Below are 16,661 nucleotides of genomic sequence, written 5' to 3' on the forward strand. Positions count from 1 at the left end.
GGCACAAACAACTCTCTTACTTCATGGCACATTTGTGGGCAGGATCAGTGCAGAAGCCAGTCCCTAAGACACCTTGCCCAAACAAGCCTGCTGGCTATGGGTAACTGCTTCAGAGCCTTTTGCATCTCCCACCTGCAAATCCATGTCCTAATCCAAGAGTCTTGTGATGTGGGAATGTGGAGCACAAGACGTCACAGTCTGCCAAAAACTGAGTCTGGGACGTGCCTCCCCAACCAGCCAGCAGGAATACCCAGGCAGCATTTGGTGTGCAGTCTGGTACAAGGGGGTTGGTCACACTGCTTGGGGTGACTGCCAGCCACTGTCCCCATCCTGCTGGCTTGGACACAGGAGCTGGTGACACTTGTCTCAGGTTGGATATGAAGTGCCCCCAGTGCCCAGGTCAGGTTGAGAGAGCCAAGAGAAGTCCCTAATGTGATCCAGCCTCCTCTCTGTGTGTTGGGAAAGAGTTTTTGGCTCCAGGGAATGGCAGGTACTCAAAACACTCTGAACTATGTTTCATTACCCTTGCCAGGAGTTTCAGGGTCCCTGTCTCTGTCCAGCACCGATGACCAACTTGTGCCGAGGAGTGCAAGGAGGGCTCTACCACTGGCTGCTTGTGCGGGCCAGGATGAATTCACAGACCGCCCAGCGTGGATGTGCTGGGGTAGAGGGATGGTTTGGGAAAGGCCTCTCTCCCAGGGGCAGTTGGGATTTGGCCTGCCTCGACCTTGGTGGCGTAACAGGGCATGGCAGTGCAGGGAGGGGAAAGGTCCCTTGAGTTCAGGGTAGCTATGAGTGTCCCTGGAGGACACGCTCGGCCGCAGGCATCCATCAGGGACATGACTTGGCCACAGCACTCAGTCTCTGACTCACTTCCTTCTGCTCACTGCAGGGAGCATCAGTGCTGGGAAACCGGTGTCCCAGGACAGAAAGATCACCCCCACATCGAGAGAGCTCACCAACTCCAAGTCTCCGCACGCCCCTGTGCCTGACCACCACCACCCCATCTCCCCGTACGAGCACCTGCTCCGCGGTGTGAGCGGGGTTGACCTGTACCGAGGACACATCCCGCTGCCTTTCGACCCCGCCGCCATCCCCAGGGGAATCCAACTGGAAGCAGGTACCTTTGTTTTGGGCACAGTCTGTTTGGGATTGGGTTTTTTTTCTTGCTATGCTCTGAAAGCCACATCACATCTGCATCCTTTTCCCTCCCAGCTGCTGCTTACTACTTGCCGAGGCATCTGGCTCCGAGCCCCACGTACCCTCACCTGTACCCCCCGTACCTCATCCGGGGCTACCCGGACACGGCGGCCATGGAGAACCGACAGACCATCATCAACGACTACATCACGTCGCAGCAGATGCACCACAACGCCGCGGCCACGGCCATGGCGCAGCGGGCGGACATGCTGCGCGGCCTGTCGCCCCGGGAGCCCTCCCTCGCCCTCAACTATGCAGCAGGTGCTCCCAGCACGGCACTGTCCAGGGGCCTGGGGGCAGACAGGGAGAAGGAGGCTCGGTCAGGCCGGCGCTGACAGCTCCAGCGCGGCCAAGCTGCCGCAGCTCGGCACTGTCCTGACGGTCCTCTCGCTTCTCTTTCCAGGCATCATCGACCTGTCCCAAGTGCCACACCTGCCTGTCCTCGTGCCCCCTACCCCTGGCACCTCTGCCACGACCATGGACCGCATCACCTACATCCCTGGGCCCCCCCAGACCTTTGGCAGTCGGCACAGCAGCTCCCCGCTCTCCCCAGGTAACACTGCAGGATGCTTTTTCCATGGGAAAATGGTTGAGCAGGACGCTCCTAATCAATCCAGGGCCATGGGCTCGGTATGCCAGGGCAGAGATGGGGAGACCCCAAATTAATTCTCACTCAGTGACCAGTCCAGTAACTCCCTCCCTCTCTGCTTGCTGGGGGCTTCCCTGCTTTTCCCCATTCTTCTCCAGAGTGACAGCTGGCAAACAGCTCTGTGGAAGGTCATACCCCAGAGATGGCACCAGGACAGCTATTCATGATTTGTCTGGGCTTTGTCACTCATCTGTCCTGCTCCAGGTGACCTTGGATAGAGCTGTTCCTTATCTGCTCTGCAGATGCAGCGATGTGAAGAGCAGGCAGCATTCTCAGGGGGAATTGCTGTGTCTGCAGACGTCTCACTGCCTTTTGGTTGGGTTTCAGGAGGCCCCACGCACATGACCAAACAGTCGGGATCGTCGGTGTCCGAACGGGAACGGGAGCGGGAACGAGAACGAGAGAGGGAGAGGGAGCGTGAAAAATCCATCCTAGCATCCACCACAGTGGAGCATGCACCCATCTGGAGACCAGGTAAGCCGGGCAAGAGTCCAGCACAACACCCTGGGGCCCTTGCTGGGTGGAAGTAGGGTTGGGACTAGAGGACGAAGGGCTAAAGAAGCCATTCCTTGTGTTGTTCCTCAGGTACAGAGCAGTCCAGCAGCCGTTCGTCTTCCCACTCCCACAGCCACCAGCACTCTCCCGTCTCACCCCGCACCCACGAGACCATCCAGCAGCGCCCCAGCGTGCTCCACAACACGAGCATGAAGATCATCTCCTCGGAGACCCCCACCCCTTCCGTCCTGCGGTACGTCCCCTGCCACGGCTCCTGTCACTGTGCTGCCGTGGCACTTGATTATAATGAGCACCTCTGGGATGGAGAGAGGGCTGTTTTGGCCTTCAGTCTCAGTAGGAACAGGAGTGGGGCTTCCAGGGAAGTTGTGATGGGGAGAGGCAGGTTTTGGTGTGCCCAATTCCTTTGCTTTCTTTAGTGACTTTTCCTACTACCAGGAAAGAAACGAGGAGCATGCCTGTGTCCAAATACCAGTATTGCTCCTCTTGCTGAAAGTTGCCTGGTGGTGGAGTTATGAAGGTCTCTGGAACCTGTCCATGGATTTTATGCTCTCCAGTCATCCAGGCCCAATAACCCTGTGGCCAGTTACTATAGTGCAGGCTCCATCCAAGCCCTCCTTGCTGGCCCCAGCACAGGCCAACCCTACACTCAGGAGCCCTGGAAGAAGCTTGGCCAGGCAAGGCTGGACACTGAGGCTCTGGTAACAGCATTCCTTTTCTCATGTGCTTCTCTCATCTTGGCCTTGTCTCGGTTTTCCTTCCAGAACCTCCTCTACCACTACCACATCACCGATCCGCTCCGCCGCCTTCCCCTCAGCCTCCACCCTGCGCTCCTCCCTCAGCGCGGCCGACGGCTACGCAGCCCCTCTGGACCCGGCCATCCTGCAGAAAGAGGCCTCGAGGGTGCGGGAAGCCAAGACAGAACGAGCCCAGACTGACAACAACGTCTACACCTCAAAGCTGCCCAGTGGGGCCAACCTCGAACAGTCGCCTTCGCCCATTAAAGCCATGGAGTCGAGGCCTTTGCCCGCCTCCGGATCTGGTTCTTCTCATCACTACGGCAGAGGACAGGGGAAAAGCCAGCAGCACCATCACCCTCTGGACCAGCAGCACGCAGCTTCAGGCTCCGAGCAGCACAGTAGAGAAAAGAGTCAAAGCAAACGCTTTTCCATGCAGGAGCAGGAGCTCCGAGCACTCGGTAAGGCCACCATGGCAGCAGCCAGCTTCACAGATGTGATTGTCATGTGCCAAATGTCCTGTGATGAGGGGCAGCGAGAAAGAGGCTCGCTGAGTAATGACTCCACTAGCGATGGTAAGGAATTGGAGGGGAGAGGTGAGAGAGCTGTGGCCTGACACCCATTTCATTTCATTATTTCTTATTTTTAGTTGTACATTTTGGGTTTTGGCTTCATCAGCTCCCCGAGTGTGCTTGCCCCTCTGCTTCCCAGTTGTTGTGTTATTCCAGGCTTTTTTATTTTTGCGTGTTTTCAGGATCTTCCCTTTTCCTGCCGTCTTTCAGTTTTCCCCATTGCCAAGTGCTGTTTTGCAAACGTCGTGCAGTTCCTGGTATTGCACTTTACAGACAATGGCCATTTGCTAATTTTGATTTCCCCATCCTTAGAAATTCTCAGGCAGTGTGTAAGGGACAGTTGTGGGTAATAAATCACACGAGTGAAGCAGAGGACCGGGATTGTGAGTGTGACAGGGCTGCTGGCCCTCAAACACACATCTCCCTGCTCAGGAGCTGCAGAATGTCAGAGGGCTTTGTGGGTCTCAGTGTTGATGGGGTCCCCTTGCTGGAGTTGACCTCACTAAGGGTCCTGGTGCAGGATGCTGCCCAGGGTGGGCACCATGGATGTGGTTGTCCTGGGATCACTCAGCCCAGCCGTGCTCAGCAGCCATTTCCAGAGCAGGCCACAAGAACCACCTAATAGGAATCTTGTGTAGGACACAAAAGCTATTCCAAAAGAAAGTTCAGGAAGGGGGCTGGATTTAAGTTCTGGGTCACTCTTGATGGGACCAGCCTTCACCCAGAGTGCGCATCCAGGCTCCCATCAGCATGCAAAAGCAGCAGACAGCCTGTGGGGATTTGGTGGGACCTCTTTTTCAAGTTGCAGCATCTGCTTTGACCATCAGCACTGAGAGTTGCTGCCCTACTCCCCTTCCTGTAACCCAGGGGTGGAGTGGACACTGTACTGTAGCCAGGCAGAAGAGCTGCTCTCACTGGCACATCCTGACCCACCCATCCCACTGCTTGGTCACATCTGGTCCCTGCTTCTTCTAGCAGTACATTCCAGGACCAAGGATGTGCCTCTGTCTGAGCTCTCCTCCACCTTTTTACCCTGGCACCAGTGTTTCCTCCAGCTGCATGTTGTGCTGTGGAGAGGACACCTCTTCTGGGGCCGTGACCTTACAGAAAGGAGCTGGTGTTCCTCAGGACCTTACTGTTGGCTAGGGATCTTTCTGGAGCGGGATACTTCATCTTGGGTGGATCCAAACTGTGGTTTTGTAGGTGTTGGCAGATATGGGGTGATGGGGGATACTGCATCCCTGTTCCTGGTGCAGGGAGGTTCTCCATGGAGTCCTCCCCCCTCCCTTTCCTCAGGTACAGGCAGGGTCCGTGTGTCTGTGCCTGGGCACCAGGGACCCTCCAGCAGTGCTGTGGGTCCTCTGCCACATGTGCCTGCTGTGGGCAGTCTCTAGGAGTGGAACATTAGGAGGGTAAAGGTCTGTGGAGGCAAAAGTCGTGTTACCAAACATGCTTGGCTGGTGAGAGGCAGCGTTTGCCTCCAGGGCCCCTCCACCCTCCACCTCTGCTCTGCAGAAGCATAACCCACTCTGCCTCAGTTTCCACTCCCTGTTGAAAGGTGAAGGTGGTTCATCATTCCAGCTCTGCCTGTTTTGATGCAGCTTGAGCCTCTGCAGAGGTGGACTTGGTAGACTTGTCAGTGTTAGGGTAATGGCTGGACTCAGTGAGCTTAGAGGTCCTTTCCAAGCTTCATAAATGATTCTATGAGTCTATGAAAGGCCTTAAAAGGCAGAGAATGGTCAAATTTTGCCCCTGCAGAGTGCGAGTCCACTGTCTCTGGAGCAAGATCTGGAGTCTCCAGGGCCTCACATCCAGTTTTCAAGTCCCTGGTCTTGGCCATGCTGGGCTTGGGGCTTTTCTTTGTAAAGCACTTGGAGACCTCCAGTCCTGCTGAGCATCTCGGTCCCTCTGAGCACAGAGAGGGTTTCATGGGTTGCGGACTGGGAGGGAACAAGTTGGGAACCCACAGGGGTTGAATTTGGTCCCTGACACTCATGTGTCACCATATGCTGCTGAGTGTCCAGCTGTGCTTGAACGAGATACCACCTCTTCACTGCAGCCATCACCACAGCTGGACATCAGAGGTGGCTCCAGGGATCCCTGCAGCATGACCTGCCAGGTCTACCCTAATCTCTTTTTTTCCCCTTTGCTGAACATGTGACTCTACCCACAAGCAGTAGTGCCACAGCACCAGGGAAAAGCCAAGCGAGCTTCTGGTTTTAACTCTGTTGTCCCCTTTCCCCAGGCTTTCACGGAGGCTACAGCCCTGAGCGGATGGAAGCAGTGAGTCCCGTGAGCTCACCCAGCCTGTCCCATGAGAAAGGGGCCAAGCTGCTGCAGGATGCAGAGAAGGGGCACGGCGAGCATGACCTGAGACAGAAACAGCAAGGTGAGGACAAGGAAACAGCAATGCCATCTGGCACAGGAGAGCCTGAGCTGGCATGGGGGTCTTTTTCCTCCAGATCCTGCTTGCTGTGTTCCAGAGCTGGGATGGCATTCAAGGAAGGGGTCACAGACGTCATCTCATGCCTGTTGTCGTCTTTGTGCCCCCCAGGCTCGCTGAAGGCCTCGGCTCCCGAAGCCGCCCACCTGCAGCACCTTCGGCAGCCCGATGGCCCCCAGTGCCAGCCCCTGCAGAGCACCAAGGGCATGAACCAGCGGGTGGTCACGCTGGCCCAGCACATCAGTGTAACTAACCTTGTTCACCTTCTTCATCTTCCTGCTGGGGCTCAGGGGAGGAGGGATGAGCCAAATGAAACATGTCTGGTGGGGATGGACTGGGAGTGATGCTGGACACCTCAACTCCTCTGGGGGCTGGAGAGCAGGGGGCTTCAGGGGTGTTCAGCCTGGGTGTTTGTGTCCCTAAGGAGCCCATCATGACAGGAGGCAGATGTTGCATCTGCAGGGACAAACCAGCCTATTTACTGCTTGCCCTCTTATAGCAGGGCCCAGCAAGGCAAAGGTAGGAAGCAGCTCTATTTCTGACTTGGGGGGGGGTTTCTTCTTTAGGAGGTCATCACGCAGGACTACACGCGCCACCACCCGCAGCAGCTCAACTCGCACATCCAGGCGCCGGTGTACTCCTTCCCCGGGGCGGCGTGCCCGGTGCTGGACCTGCGCCGCACCCCCAGCGAGGCCTACCTGCCACAGCCCGAGCACACGGCGGCCTCTCGGATCTCCCCGCAGAACGAAGGTGGCAAAAGGTGAGCTCAGAGAGTCCCACCCAAGCTGGCACGGGGGGACTCGTGCCAATCTCGGTTCAGGTTGCACCCGGGCTGCACAGGGTGAGGAGCTGGGCACGTGGCCTGGTAAGGGGGTGCACTGGGCAGGCTGGCATTTCGTGCTGTTGAATTTGTGCTCCCCGGCTTGGTGCTGTGTGAATTCCCTGCTTACACTGCCCAGAGTGTAAAACTGCTTTCTGAGCTGGGCCTTTTTGCTCTGTGGTGATTCCTCTTGCCGTAACTGTTGTCCTCGAGGTGTTCTTTAGACCCCCTAAAGCCTGTGCATGATCCCCTTCACAATCTAGCTGGTGTCAAAGGGTAGTTTAGGTGGGAAGGAACTCCTGAGCAGGTTATCTTGGGTCATGGCCAGTTAGATTCTGAATATCTCCACTGATGGAGACCCCAACACCTCTCTGGCCAACCTGTCCCAGCATTGGAGCACCCTCACAGGAAAAAAATGTTTCCTTGTGTTGGGATGGAATTTCTTGTGTTTTGTTTGTGCCTGTCGTCTCTTGTCCTGTCACTGTTCTCAATCCCTGACCAGATGGCTTTAAAAAACCCAAAGCAGCATGTTTTCCATTGATTCAAAGTTAATGGTATCTTTATCTTTCTCAGTGAATCAGAAGTTTGTTAGACACAAATGCCACAACAACTGTAACTGCCCATTTCAGGCACCACCTGTTTACTTGTTTGAAAGTCACTTTAAAATCCCTGTGCTGCTACAAGGCAGGTCTGATTGCTGCTGTCTGGAAATAAAAAAATGGGTCTGTCCTCCCACCCAAGCAGCCACAGAGACCCAAATGCATCCAGGAATGAGTGGTGCCTCCAAACTGGTGGTTCCTTTTCAGTAAATGGGATTATTATTCCCAGCTCTGCCTGGTCCTAGAGTTGGCTTTATAACATGAAAGGAGAGAGCCCAGCCCTGACCACCCAGTGATGAAAAAGAACAGGAAAAAAAAGAGAAACCACAGAAAGAACAAAGATGTAAATTCCCAGAACTCGCTGTGAGAAATTCCTCGCAGACTCTAGCCTGGCTGTCTCCCAGGCTCTGGCCATGGGCAGGCATCGGGGGCCAGTGTTGATGCTTTCTGAGCTGCCTCAGCTCCAGACCCTGTCCCGCAGCCAGCCAGCCCCTGTGTGGCCCTGACAAGGTGGATGAGCGGTGGTGGGTGCTGTCTCCACTGCATTGACAGATATGATGGAGAATCAAAATCCGTGTTCCCAAAGGGTTAATGCCACAGCCGCCTGCCAGCCAGGGACACTCCTGAGCTGGCAGGTCCCAGGACAGGTCCCTCATCCCTGCTGGGCAGTTGTGTTTGGGGTGGCTTGGCTGTTCAGCTGCTGAGGGATCAGGACCGTGGTTTGGCTCAGCCCTGCTCTGCACGCCCAGGCTGGGCTCTCCCTCCGGCTCGTGTTAGGAGGCACCAGGAGTCTACAGGATGTGAAAAGTTTGACTGGTTTTCCCTGCTGTAGGAAAACAGTTCTGGCTGTTTTCCTTCTGCCAAGCCCAGGCTGCTGCACAGGGACAGAACCGATCCCATGTTCCCGTTGTTCCGCAGGTCCCCAGAGCAGGGCAAAGCCGCGGCCGGCGGGGCCGACAGCTGTATCGAGCCGGTGTCTCCACCAGACGGCGTGGGAGAAGCAGAACACGCCAAGAGCGCCCCTTACCCCGTCCTGTTCCGCGAGGGAGAGCCCATGGACCAGAGGTACCGCCCAGGAGCAGGCGCTGGAGGCAGCTGAGGATGGGGATGTCCCCACGTGTGCCCTGGCTCAGGCTCCTTTCCTTGCTGGCAGAAGCAGTGTCCCATCCCAGGGTGCTGGCTGCTCATAGGGGCTTTTCAACACAGTTGGGATAGAGAGAGAGGTTGGAGATGCTGAGCATCACAGGAGTGCCCAGGCTGACTCTGAGCAGTTGCACCGAGGGCAGAGGCTCTCTAGGTAGGACTTTGTGCACTGGACATTGCGGAGATTTCCAATGGTCTTTTGCTTTGCAGGATGGGGTCCAAGTCCCCGGGAAACAACACTCAGCCTCCAGCTTTCTTCAGCAAGCTGACTGAGAGCAACTCTGCCATGGTGAAGTCCAAGAAACAGGAGATCATCAAGAAGCTCAGCACGACCAACAAAAACGAGACGGAGTACAGTAAGGACCAGTGGGGAGACAAATGGAGGGCACTGGCGGGGAAAAACCTCAAGGACACAGGAAGCAAAGAAAATCTGGGAATGAGTGCTGCTGTGTTAAGGGCTGGGAGCTGCCAGCCTGCTCCATCTACACTTAAGAGTTGGACTCCAGGGAGGCAGTGGGGTCTTCCCACCCTGTGTTTTCATGCTCTGGGGCTGTCAATCCCACCCATACCAGATAAACTCAGTAGGAAGGAAATAATGAGCTGAGCATGCAGGAGACTTAAGAGCAATTGATATTTTAATGAATGGCCAGCCAAGCTGAATCCTTCCTCCTTGGGATGCATCTCCCCCCAACATTACTTTAAGCCCTGCATCAATATTGGTGCAGCTCTGTAAAACTAACCAGGCTGGCTTAGATTAGAAATTCAGCCCGTTCATTCATTAACCGCTAATAGAGTAGATAGGATCATAATTTAATTTAGCCCAGCATTATACAGTCAATACTAATTCAATTTGAATCCATCTTACAACAGCTGCATCGGATAAGAGGGACCGAGCTGTCTCGTCTCCTGGATGATGTTACCATGAGCCAACAGTATTGTTATGCCCCTTTGGGGACATGTGGCTGAACCCTGTGACCTTCCACACTTTTCCTTATCAAGGGAAAATATATAGAAATAGGATACACCTCTTATTTGATGAGAATTTCCGTTATTCTAAGGAAAACGATATCCAAGTCAAACAGCTCAGCTAAGAGGGAAAATATTGATTTAACATTTCTTCTCCTCCTCCTCCTTGCCCTCCCTACCGCCCAGACCTGCTCCCGGGATAGGGGGCGTTCAGCCTTTGGAAATCCCATAGACAGGAGAGAGAGTTTGGCTTCACAAAGCCTGTAATCCCAAGGGCAGGAGGGAGGCCAGCACTGAGCACAAAGACATTGCCCTGGCTTTCTGGGCTCTGCTTTTCTGCTCTTCCCACCTGGGGAAGGTGCTCGCTGTGGATCTCCCAAAGGTACTGGGAGTTATTCCTGGTCCCAGCCAGCACCCATAGAGCTACCCCAGTGCTTCAGGGAGGTGGGCTGCTGTCGGGCTGGGTGGCGCAGCAGGTCCTCCCTGCCACCAGCCTACACGTGCTACTCACTGTGCTGAAGAGCTTCTTTGTTTTTCTCCAGATGTTGGGCAGCCTGGGACAGAGATTTTCAACATGCCAGCGATTACAGGAGCAGGTAAATCCCCCACATACCTGTACCTCATTCCCCACAGGGCTTCCAGCCATGGAGGGCAGGAGATTTGGTAGATTTAAGCATCTCTTTTTCTCCTTTTGCCATAAAACAAAGCGTAACAGTTGCTGGGAGGCAGAAACCTCGGGACGCACCATAACTCTACTGTTGGGTTGAAGACAGGGCAGTGTAACTCCTCAGAAAACCTGGCAGAATTTGAGGAGAGGTTAAAAGGCAAGCCATCTGATGCCAGCAGAGGGTTGATCCATAGCAAGGTGGACCTCACAGCAGGAGAGAACACCTTGCTCTTGGTGGGACCTTCTGGTCAGCCATGGGTGGGTAGAAGGGCAGCAGTGAACGGGAACATGAGGGTGAGGAGCAGGGTCTGTGCTCTGCAGGATGGGCACGAGCAGGAAAGAGTTGCAAAAGCAAACTGGGATGAGAGCAGCACCCTGTGCTGGGCAAACTGGCAATAGCTGAGGACCAAAAGGTTATTACCTTGGACATGGAGGGGTCTCAGGAACATGACCAGCCTGAGGGGGAATGACAGTGGGAACGCTGTTGTGCTGTTACTGCCTGCAACGTGTCCCGGTGGGCTCTCAAGTGAATTGCGTGAATCCTCACTGAGGAATACAAATTGTTACTCAATTCATTAAGGATTAATGCTCTCCTACAGCAGGAATGCCTTCAGGTTCTTAGCTTTAAGTAGGAGAACAGCAGCTTTCCCACAGCCAAGGTCAGGAAGTGCTGTGGGCAGGGGCTTGGTGAAGCAGGAGGGCCAGTGGTATAAGACTGCTCACCAGTGGGAATATATCTGGGGGAAGGAGCCAGCTGACATAATCTGCTGGGATGAGCAGGTACAGCCAGGTGGGACCTGAAGGTCCCCAGCAGCCAAAATTTGGAGGTCAGTTCTGGCCAGAGGGGACCAGGAGAGACCCTGCCCACATATGGGGAGACAAGTGTCCAAACCAGGTTTACAGGAACCTGGGATCTGTCTCCTCCTGAGCAGAAGGGCAGCCATCCCAAAAGGAACACCTCAGGATGGGGCGAGCTGGGGGGGCCTGGCAGTTTCGTGTCTGTATTTTGCCCTTGCTTGTTCCCTGTAACCGCCACCCCGGGAATGATGGTGGCGTGGCTGAGCCTCGGTCCCTGTGCGGTGCTGCTCCATAACTGCATGGCTTGAGACTCACACCCACGCGGACACACCACTGCGCCTCTGCATCCTGTCCCACAGCCGCGGCTCAGCCCGGGGGCCTCTGGCCCACGTGGGCACCCGGCCCTGGCGGGGGAAAGGGAGGGCTGGGGCAGCGGGCAGGGGGCTTGCCAAGAGCGCAAGGAGGGACAAAAGGGCGCTCCCCTCTCCCCGCATCACCCAACCCCACCCAGGCAGCTCCGTGGGGCTGTGTGCTCTCCTCCAGGAGCTGCTTGCGTTTGCCTCCTCTGACGCCGGGCCAAAATCCAGGCCCTTCTTTCTGATTAAGTGATTTGGTGGGGTACTCACTCTCCATCCCCTTGACTTCCTTTATGGGAAACTGCCCTGGCCTCCATATTCTTGGCACACCGACTTTCGCTGTGTGTGCATATGGATCCCACATCCAAGTGACACTCTTCCTGCCCCCATGCCTCCCACGTTGGGAGTGCAGCCCCTGCTTCTTGCAGTTGCTCCCTGGGGATTGGCAACAAACCCTTAATCCCCCATTCTTCCAGACCCTGGCCCCAGGGAACCCTCCCAAAACCCATATCCCAGAGTGAGTCCCATCCATCCCACTGCCAGCCCCTGCTGAGCCCTGGGGCGGGATGGAGCGGGAGGAGGAGGAGGAGGAGGAGGACGGGTGCATCGCAGCGCTTTAAAGAACAAGATGACAAAGTTTGTTGCTTTGCGAGAATGTGCTGACTGTTTGTTTCTTCCCTTCTCCCTTGTCTCCTTTCTCCCCCTTTCCCCGTCCCCCCCATCTTTCTTCTCATTTGGCTCCCCCCCATCTCCCGTCCCCTCTCTCCTCCCTTTCCCGTATCTCCCAGGGCTAATCAGTTGTAGGAGCCAGTCGGTCCAAGAGAATTCCAGTACCAACATGGGGTTGGAGGCAATAATTAGGAAAGCCCTAATGGGTAAATATGACGAGCAGTGGGAAGAGCGCTCACCTCTCAGTGCCAATGCTTTTAACTCTCTGAATGCCAGTGCAAGCCTGCCCGCTGCTATGCCCATAACTCCTGCTGATGGACGAAACGAGGACGTGCGCTCCTTGCCAGGTCTGCAGCCCTCTCCACCTTCGCTCTCTCTGTGTTAATTAATTCTCAGCCTTTATATTTCCCCTTTAATGGGGGGATTTATTCCTCCCCCTCCCCGTTTTTGTTCATTTTGGTTTCCTCTTCTCCCCACCCTCCCTCAGCTTTGAGCTTTGTGAATCCGCTGATTAATCCTGGTCTTGTTTGATGTTAATTTAATAGTCTCCAAAGGTGCTGTTGCTTTCTCTAAACCACTGACTTGCTCCTTTCCCCGTTTGTTGGTTTTTAATATCTCCTTTTCCTATTTTTTTTTTACACAATGGAAAGGTTTATGGGGGCAAAACCCCCCACTCAAAAATCAAAGCTATAAACCTTAATAGCCACCCCCCAACTATCTGTAAACCCTGGGTGGGACCGCTGCTCCCAAAATAGGGGAAGGAGCCGAGAAGGACCAGAGTGGGGCACACAGGGCAGGGTGGCATTTCTCTCCCCACCCTGAGCTTTGGGGTGTCAGGGCAGAACCCAGCCTGGGTTTGATGGGATCTGGGAGCACCTGGAGCAAGAGGGAGATTTAAAGGGAGCTAAAAGTGATAGATGGGAGATGATAAAGAGCAGGGTTAGGAATGAGCTGTCCTGTGGGCCCTGGCGAGGGTCTTGCAAAGCCCACTGGGCCCCATGGTGGGGTCTGCTCAGCTTCAGGGGGACTTGAGCAGAGCTGGGAGGGTTGTTGAGCAGATCCCCAATTAAGGAAGGGAAGGAGGAGGGAGATCAGGGATGGATTCAGGTAGCATTTGTCCCCTGCACGCCTCTTAAGGGTAGAGTGCCTCATGCAAGGCCCCTGCACAGAGCATGGCACCACTGCCAGGGATTACCCTTGGCAGTCCAGGCACAGAGTCCCCAGCTCAGGGGCAGCGTCCTGGGCACACATGGGCACCTTCCTCCAGGTCAGCTCACACCAGGCGCTCTAAAGCTTATTGCAGAAAAGCTTTTCTGGCTCCTGCATGAAACCAGCAGCTTCTTCCAGCCATGTTTCCCCAAGCCCAGCAGAGGCTGCCTGGGCAGGCAGGGTGGGATGCAGAGCCCATCTATCCCTCCCCCTTGGAGAGCTCCCCCTGGTTTATCCAGGCTCACATCCGTGGCAGAGGCCCATTTGCCCTTAAACCTTTTAAAAGCTGGCTAAACAGCCCCAGGGATTCTGCTGTAAGGACGGATGGAAGACCATCCTAGCCATGTAGACCATGGGAATGAAGAATGTGTCCAGGGTTCCAGCATCCATGTAGCTCTTGGGGGGTCCCTGCCAACCGCCTGTGGATATGGAGCAGCACATGGAGCTCCATCCCATGACACATTTTTGTGGGCTGAGCCATCAGATGGCTCAGGAGGGGACCCTGCAGAGAAACAGTTCAGCCAAAGCCACGTGGCTGCTCCTGCCCCAGGTCCCTCCATGGGACAGTTGGTGGCATCAACCCACAGGGCAGAGCAGCCCAGGAGAGGACAGAAACCTCCTCTGTCTGCTGTGCCTGCCTGCCCCATTGCCCTTCCCCCATGGTACCATCATCCTGGGGTGAGCTTTTCTCCCGCCACAAGCCATTTTTGCAAGCTCCTAAAAGGGAAGTGCTGGGAACCTGCACCCCCCTCCCCCCGACTCCCCAAATCCTGTCACAACGAGCCGGGTGACGAGCAGGTGCCTCTCTTCGCAGGAGGAGGGGGGAAGCCAAAGATCGCTGCCAGGCCCAACAGCCGCAAGGCCAAGTCCCCGGCGCCAGGTCTGTCCTCGGGCGAGCGGCCGCCCTCGGTGTCCTCGGTGCATTCAGAGGGCGACTGCAACCGCAGGACGCCCCTCACCAACCGCGTCTGGGAGGACAGGCCGTCGTCCGCAGGTAGGGCTCGGGGGACGGGTCCCAAAAGTGGCCGTGCCACCCTCGCAGGGGGATGGGGGAACAGCCACCCCCCACCGCTGACTCTCTGCTTCCCTCCTCTCGTGCAGGTTCGACACCGTTCCCCTACAACCCGCTCACCATGCGGCTCCCCAGCGGGGTGGTGACCGCAGCCCCCGCTGCCCCGCTGCCGCAGGGGACCCCCAGCAGCCAGCACCACGCCTGGGACGAGGAGCCCAAGCCCCTGCTCTGCTCCCAGTACGAAACCCTTTCGGACAGTGAATGAGAGGAGCCAGGGGCAGGGAGACGGCGACCAAACCCAGGGTGTGGGGAGCGAGCGGGACGCCCCGGGCGAGCACCCACTGCCCCGGCCCCGCCGGCTCTCACGAGCGAAGATGTAGGAGCAGAGCGATTTCGTTTTTCCCTTTTCCTTTATTTTTTCCCTTCCTCCCCAACCAGCCAATTTGGGGGAAGGGGGATTTTTTATTTTTTTTTTTATTATTATTATTATTATTTCGTTTGGGTTATTTTTTTTTTCTTTCTCAACATCTGGCAATTTCTGCATCCTCTTTGGTCTGATAAAGAAAAGAAAAGAAAAGAAAAAAAAAGCCTTAACGAGACAAAAACCCAAGGAACCCATCTTCGATCTTGGCAGCCGTGCTGGGCGGTGATCCCCACGCTCGAGAGGGACTGTGAGCGGCCACGTGCCCGTCCTGGGGCCACGCGCGCTCGGACGCTCTGCTGGCGCTTTCCCGCGGGGTCGGGCGAGGGGCTGTGGCGTCGCTCCCGAGGAGTCGAGCGAGGGGCCGCGGGACGCTCCTGCGGAGTTGCCCGACGGGGCTGTGGGATGTTCCCCCCACATCCCGGCCATGGGGATGTGCCACAGAAATGCAAAACCTGGAGCGGGTTAAAGAAGAGAAGAGAAAAATGGTTTGAGAAGTGAAACGGGACGGAGCACCCTGGGTTGGTTCCCCAGCTGATCCGAGGGCTGGTGGCCCGCCATTCCCGTGTCACAGGACGTATCAGCCCCGCAGCGACACGCTTCGAATGTGGCTGGGATGAGCGGGCAGGGGAGGGAGTGAAGAGCTGTTTCTTAAAAAAAAAAAAAAAACACACAAAAATCCTGATCCCTTCGGTGGAAGCGATCCCGGGTAACTCGGAGCGGGCAGGGACGTCCCCGGGCTGGCTCATGTGCTGCCCACCGAGGGGCTCGGTTGCTTTAAGTGCATTGTTTTCTGAATGGTGAGAAAAGGCAATTGTAAATTGTATTGGTCTACAGGGTATATTTTTGATACCTTCAGTGAATTATGTCAATATTTTACGCAAGGAAGGACTTAAACAAAACACAGTATTACATGCTGTAAAAGAGGTTCTGTTCTTACATGCAGGCTTTGATGCGTTTGTCCATTGTATGGAAGGGTTTAAAAAAAAAAAAAAGAAAGGTAACAATGATCCATCACAGTTACCTGGGAGTCAGGAGAATGTATGTACTTAGTTTAAAAAAAAAAAAAAACCAAACAAAATCTTGCCATGGTTGCAGGGCCCCCCGTTACACACACCTTTGCTGGTTGTAGACGTTGATTCTCCAGAGCCCTCCGAGCTGGCCAGGGCAGGGGCAGAGCGGGCATGAGGCCGGCGTGGCAGGGAGTTCACAGGAAACTTTAAAAAAAAAAAAAAAAAAAAAAAAGGAAAAAAAAGGAAAAAAAAAGTTTTTATTGTATTTTTGTGATACACACGAATGCTCTACTTTACATTATTTTTTTCATTCCATGATGTTGGCTCATATCTGCAGTTACATGGTTAAAGAACAAAATATTAGACTTTTTTTCATTCACTTCTGCTTTCTCGCTCTGGGGGGAAAAACAAATGGAAAAAAGAAAAAAAAAAAAGAAATAAAATGTATTAAATGCTTTGCATTCTATGCGCTAGAGGAGCCCCAGCCCGGCCCAGCCCATCCAGGCGGGCGGCAGCCCCCGCATCCCACACGAGGGCCCAGCGGCACAGCCGGAGCCATCACCTTCCCCTCGGATCTTTCTTTTCCCCCTGCAACGTTCCCAGGTTGATTCTGATTTCAAAGCAAGAGAATGATGGTGTTTGTTGTTTGTTTGGGGTTTGGTTTTTTTGTTGTTGTTGTTGTTGGTTTTCTTTTTTTGGTTTTTTTTTTTACAATGTACAGGTTTTTAATGTTCATCAATGTTTGTGTCTTTTTTGTTGTGCTTTTTTTTTTTTTTTTTTTTTTTTTTTTTTTTTTTTTTTTTTTTTTTTTTTTTTTTTTTTTTTTTTTTTTTTTTTTTTTTTTTTTTTTTTTTTTTTTTTTTTTTTTTTTTTT

General features: G+C 54.5%; 1 protein-coding gene across 1 annotated transcript in view; it reads left to right on the plus strand.

The window, feature by feature from the left end:
- Nucleotides 1-16,567, plus strand: part of NCOR2 (nuclear receptor corepressor 2) — a 184,689-nt gene extending 168,122 nt beyond the window's left edge. The window contains exons 35-49 of the mRNA XM_027878524.1: nucleotides 893-1,120; nucleotides 1,216-1,461; nucleotides 1,604-1,753; nucleotides 2,177-2,323; nucleotides 2,435-2,597; nucleotides 3,127-3,560; nucleotides 5,917-6,060; nucleotides 6,226-6,359; nucleotides 6,681-6,874; nucleotides 8,452-8,598; nucleotides 8,887-9,032; nucleotides 10,185-10,238; nucleotides 12,252-12,479; nucleotides 14,156-14,335; nucleotides 14,443-16,567. Coding sequence (XP_027734325.1) covers nucleotides 893-1,120; nucleotides 1,216-1,461; nucleotides 1,604-1,753; nucleotides 2,177-2,323; nucleotides 2,435-2,597; nucleotides 3,127-3,560; nucleotides 5,917-6,060; nucleotides 6,226-6,359; nucleotides 6,681-6,874; nucleotides 8,452-8,598; nucleotides 8,887-9,032; nucleotides 10,185-10,238; nucleotides 12,252-12,479; nucleotides 14,156-14,335; nucleotides 14,443-14,618 — 2,771 coding nt within the window. The 3' untranslated portion in view covers nucleotides 14,619-16,567. The remainder of the gene's footprint in view (nucleotides 1-892; nucleotides 1,121-1,215; nucleotides 1,462-1,603; nucleotides 1,754-2,176; nucleotides 2,324-2,434; nucleotides 2,598-3,126; nucleotides 3,561-5,916; nucleotides 6,061-6,225; nucleotides 6,360-6,680; nucleotides 6,875-8,451; nucleotides 8,599-8,886; nucleotides 9,033-10,184; nucleotides 10,239-12,251; nucleotides 12,480-14,155; nucleotides 14,336-14,442) is intronic.
- The last annotated feature ends 94 nt before the right edge of the window (nucleotides 16,568-16,661 follow it).

The sequence above is a fragment of the Empidonax traillii genome, unplaced genomic scaffold (genome assembly GCF_003031625.1).
Source record: "Empidonax traillii isolate 1590-97213 ecotype Southwest subspecies unplaced genomic scaffold, ASM303162v1 scaffold43:size1863611, whole genome shotgun sequence".
NCBI lineage: Eukaryota > Metazoa > Chordata > Aves > Passeriformes > Tyrannidae > Empidonax > Empidonax traillii.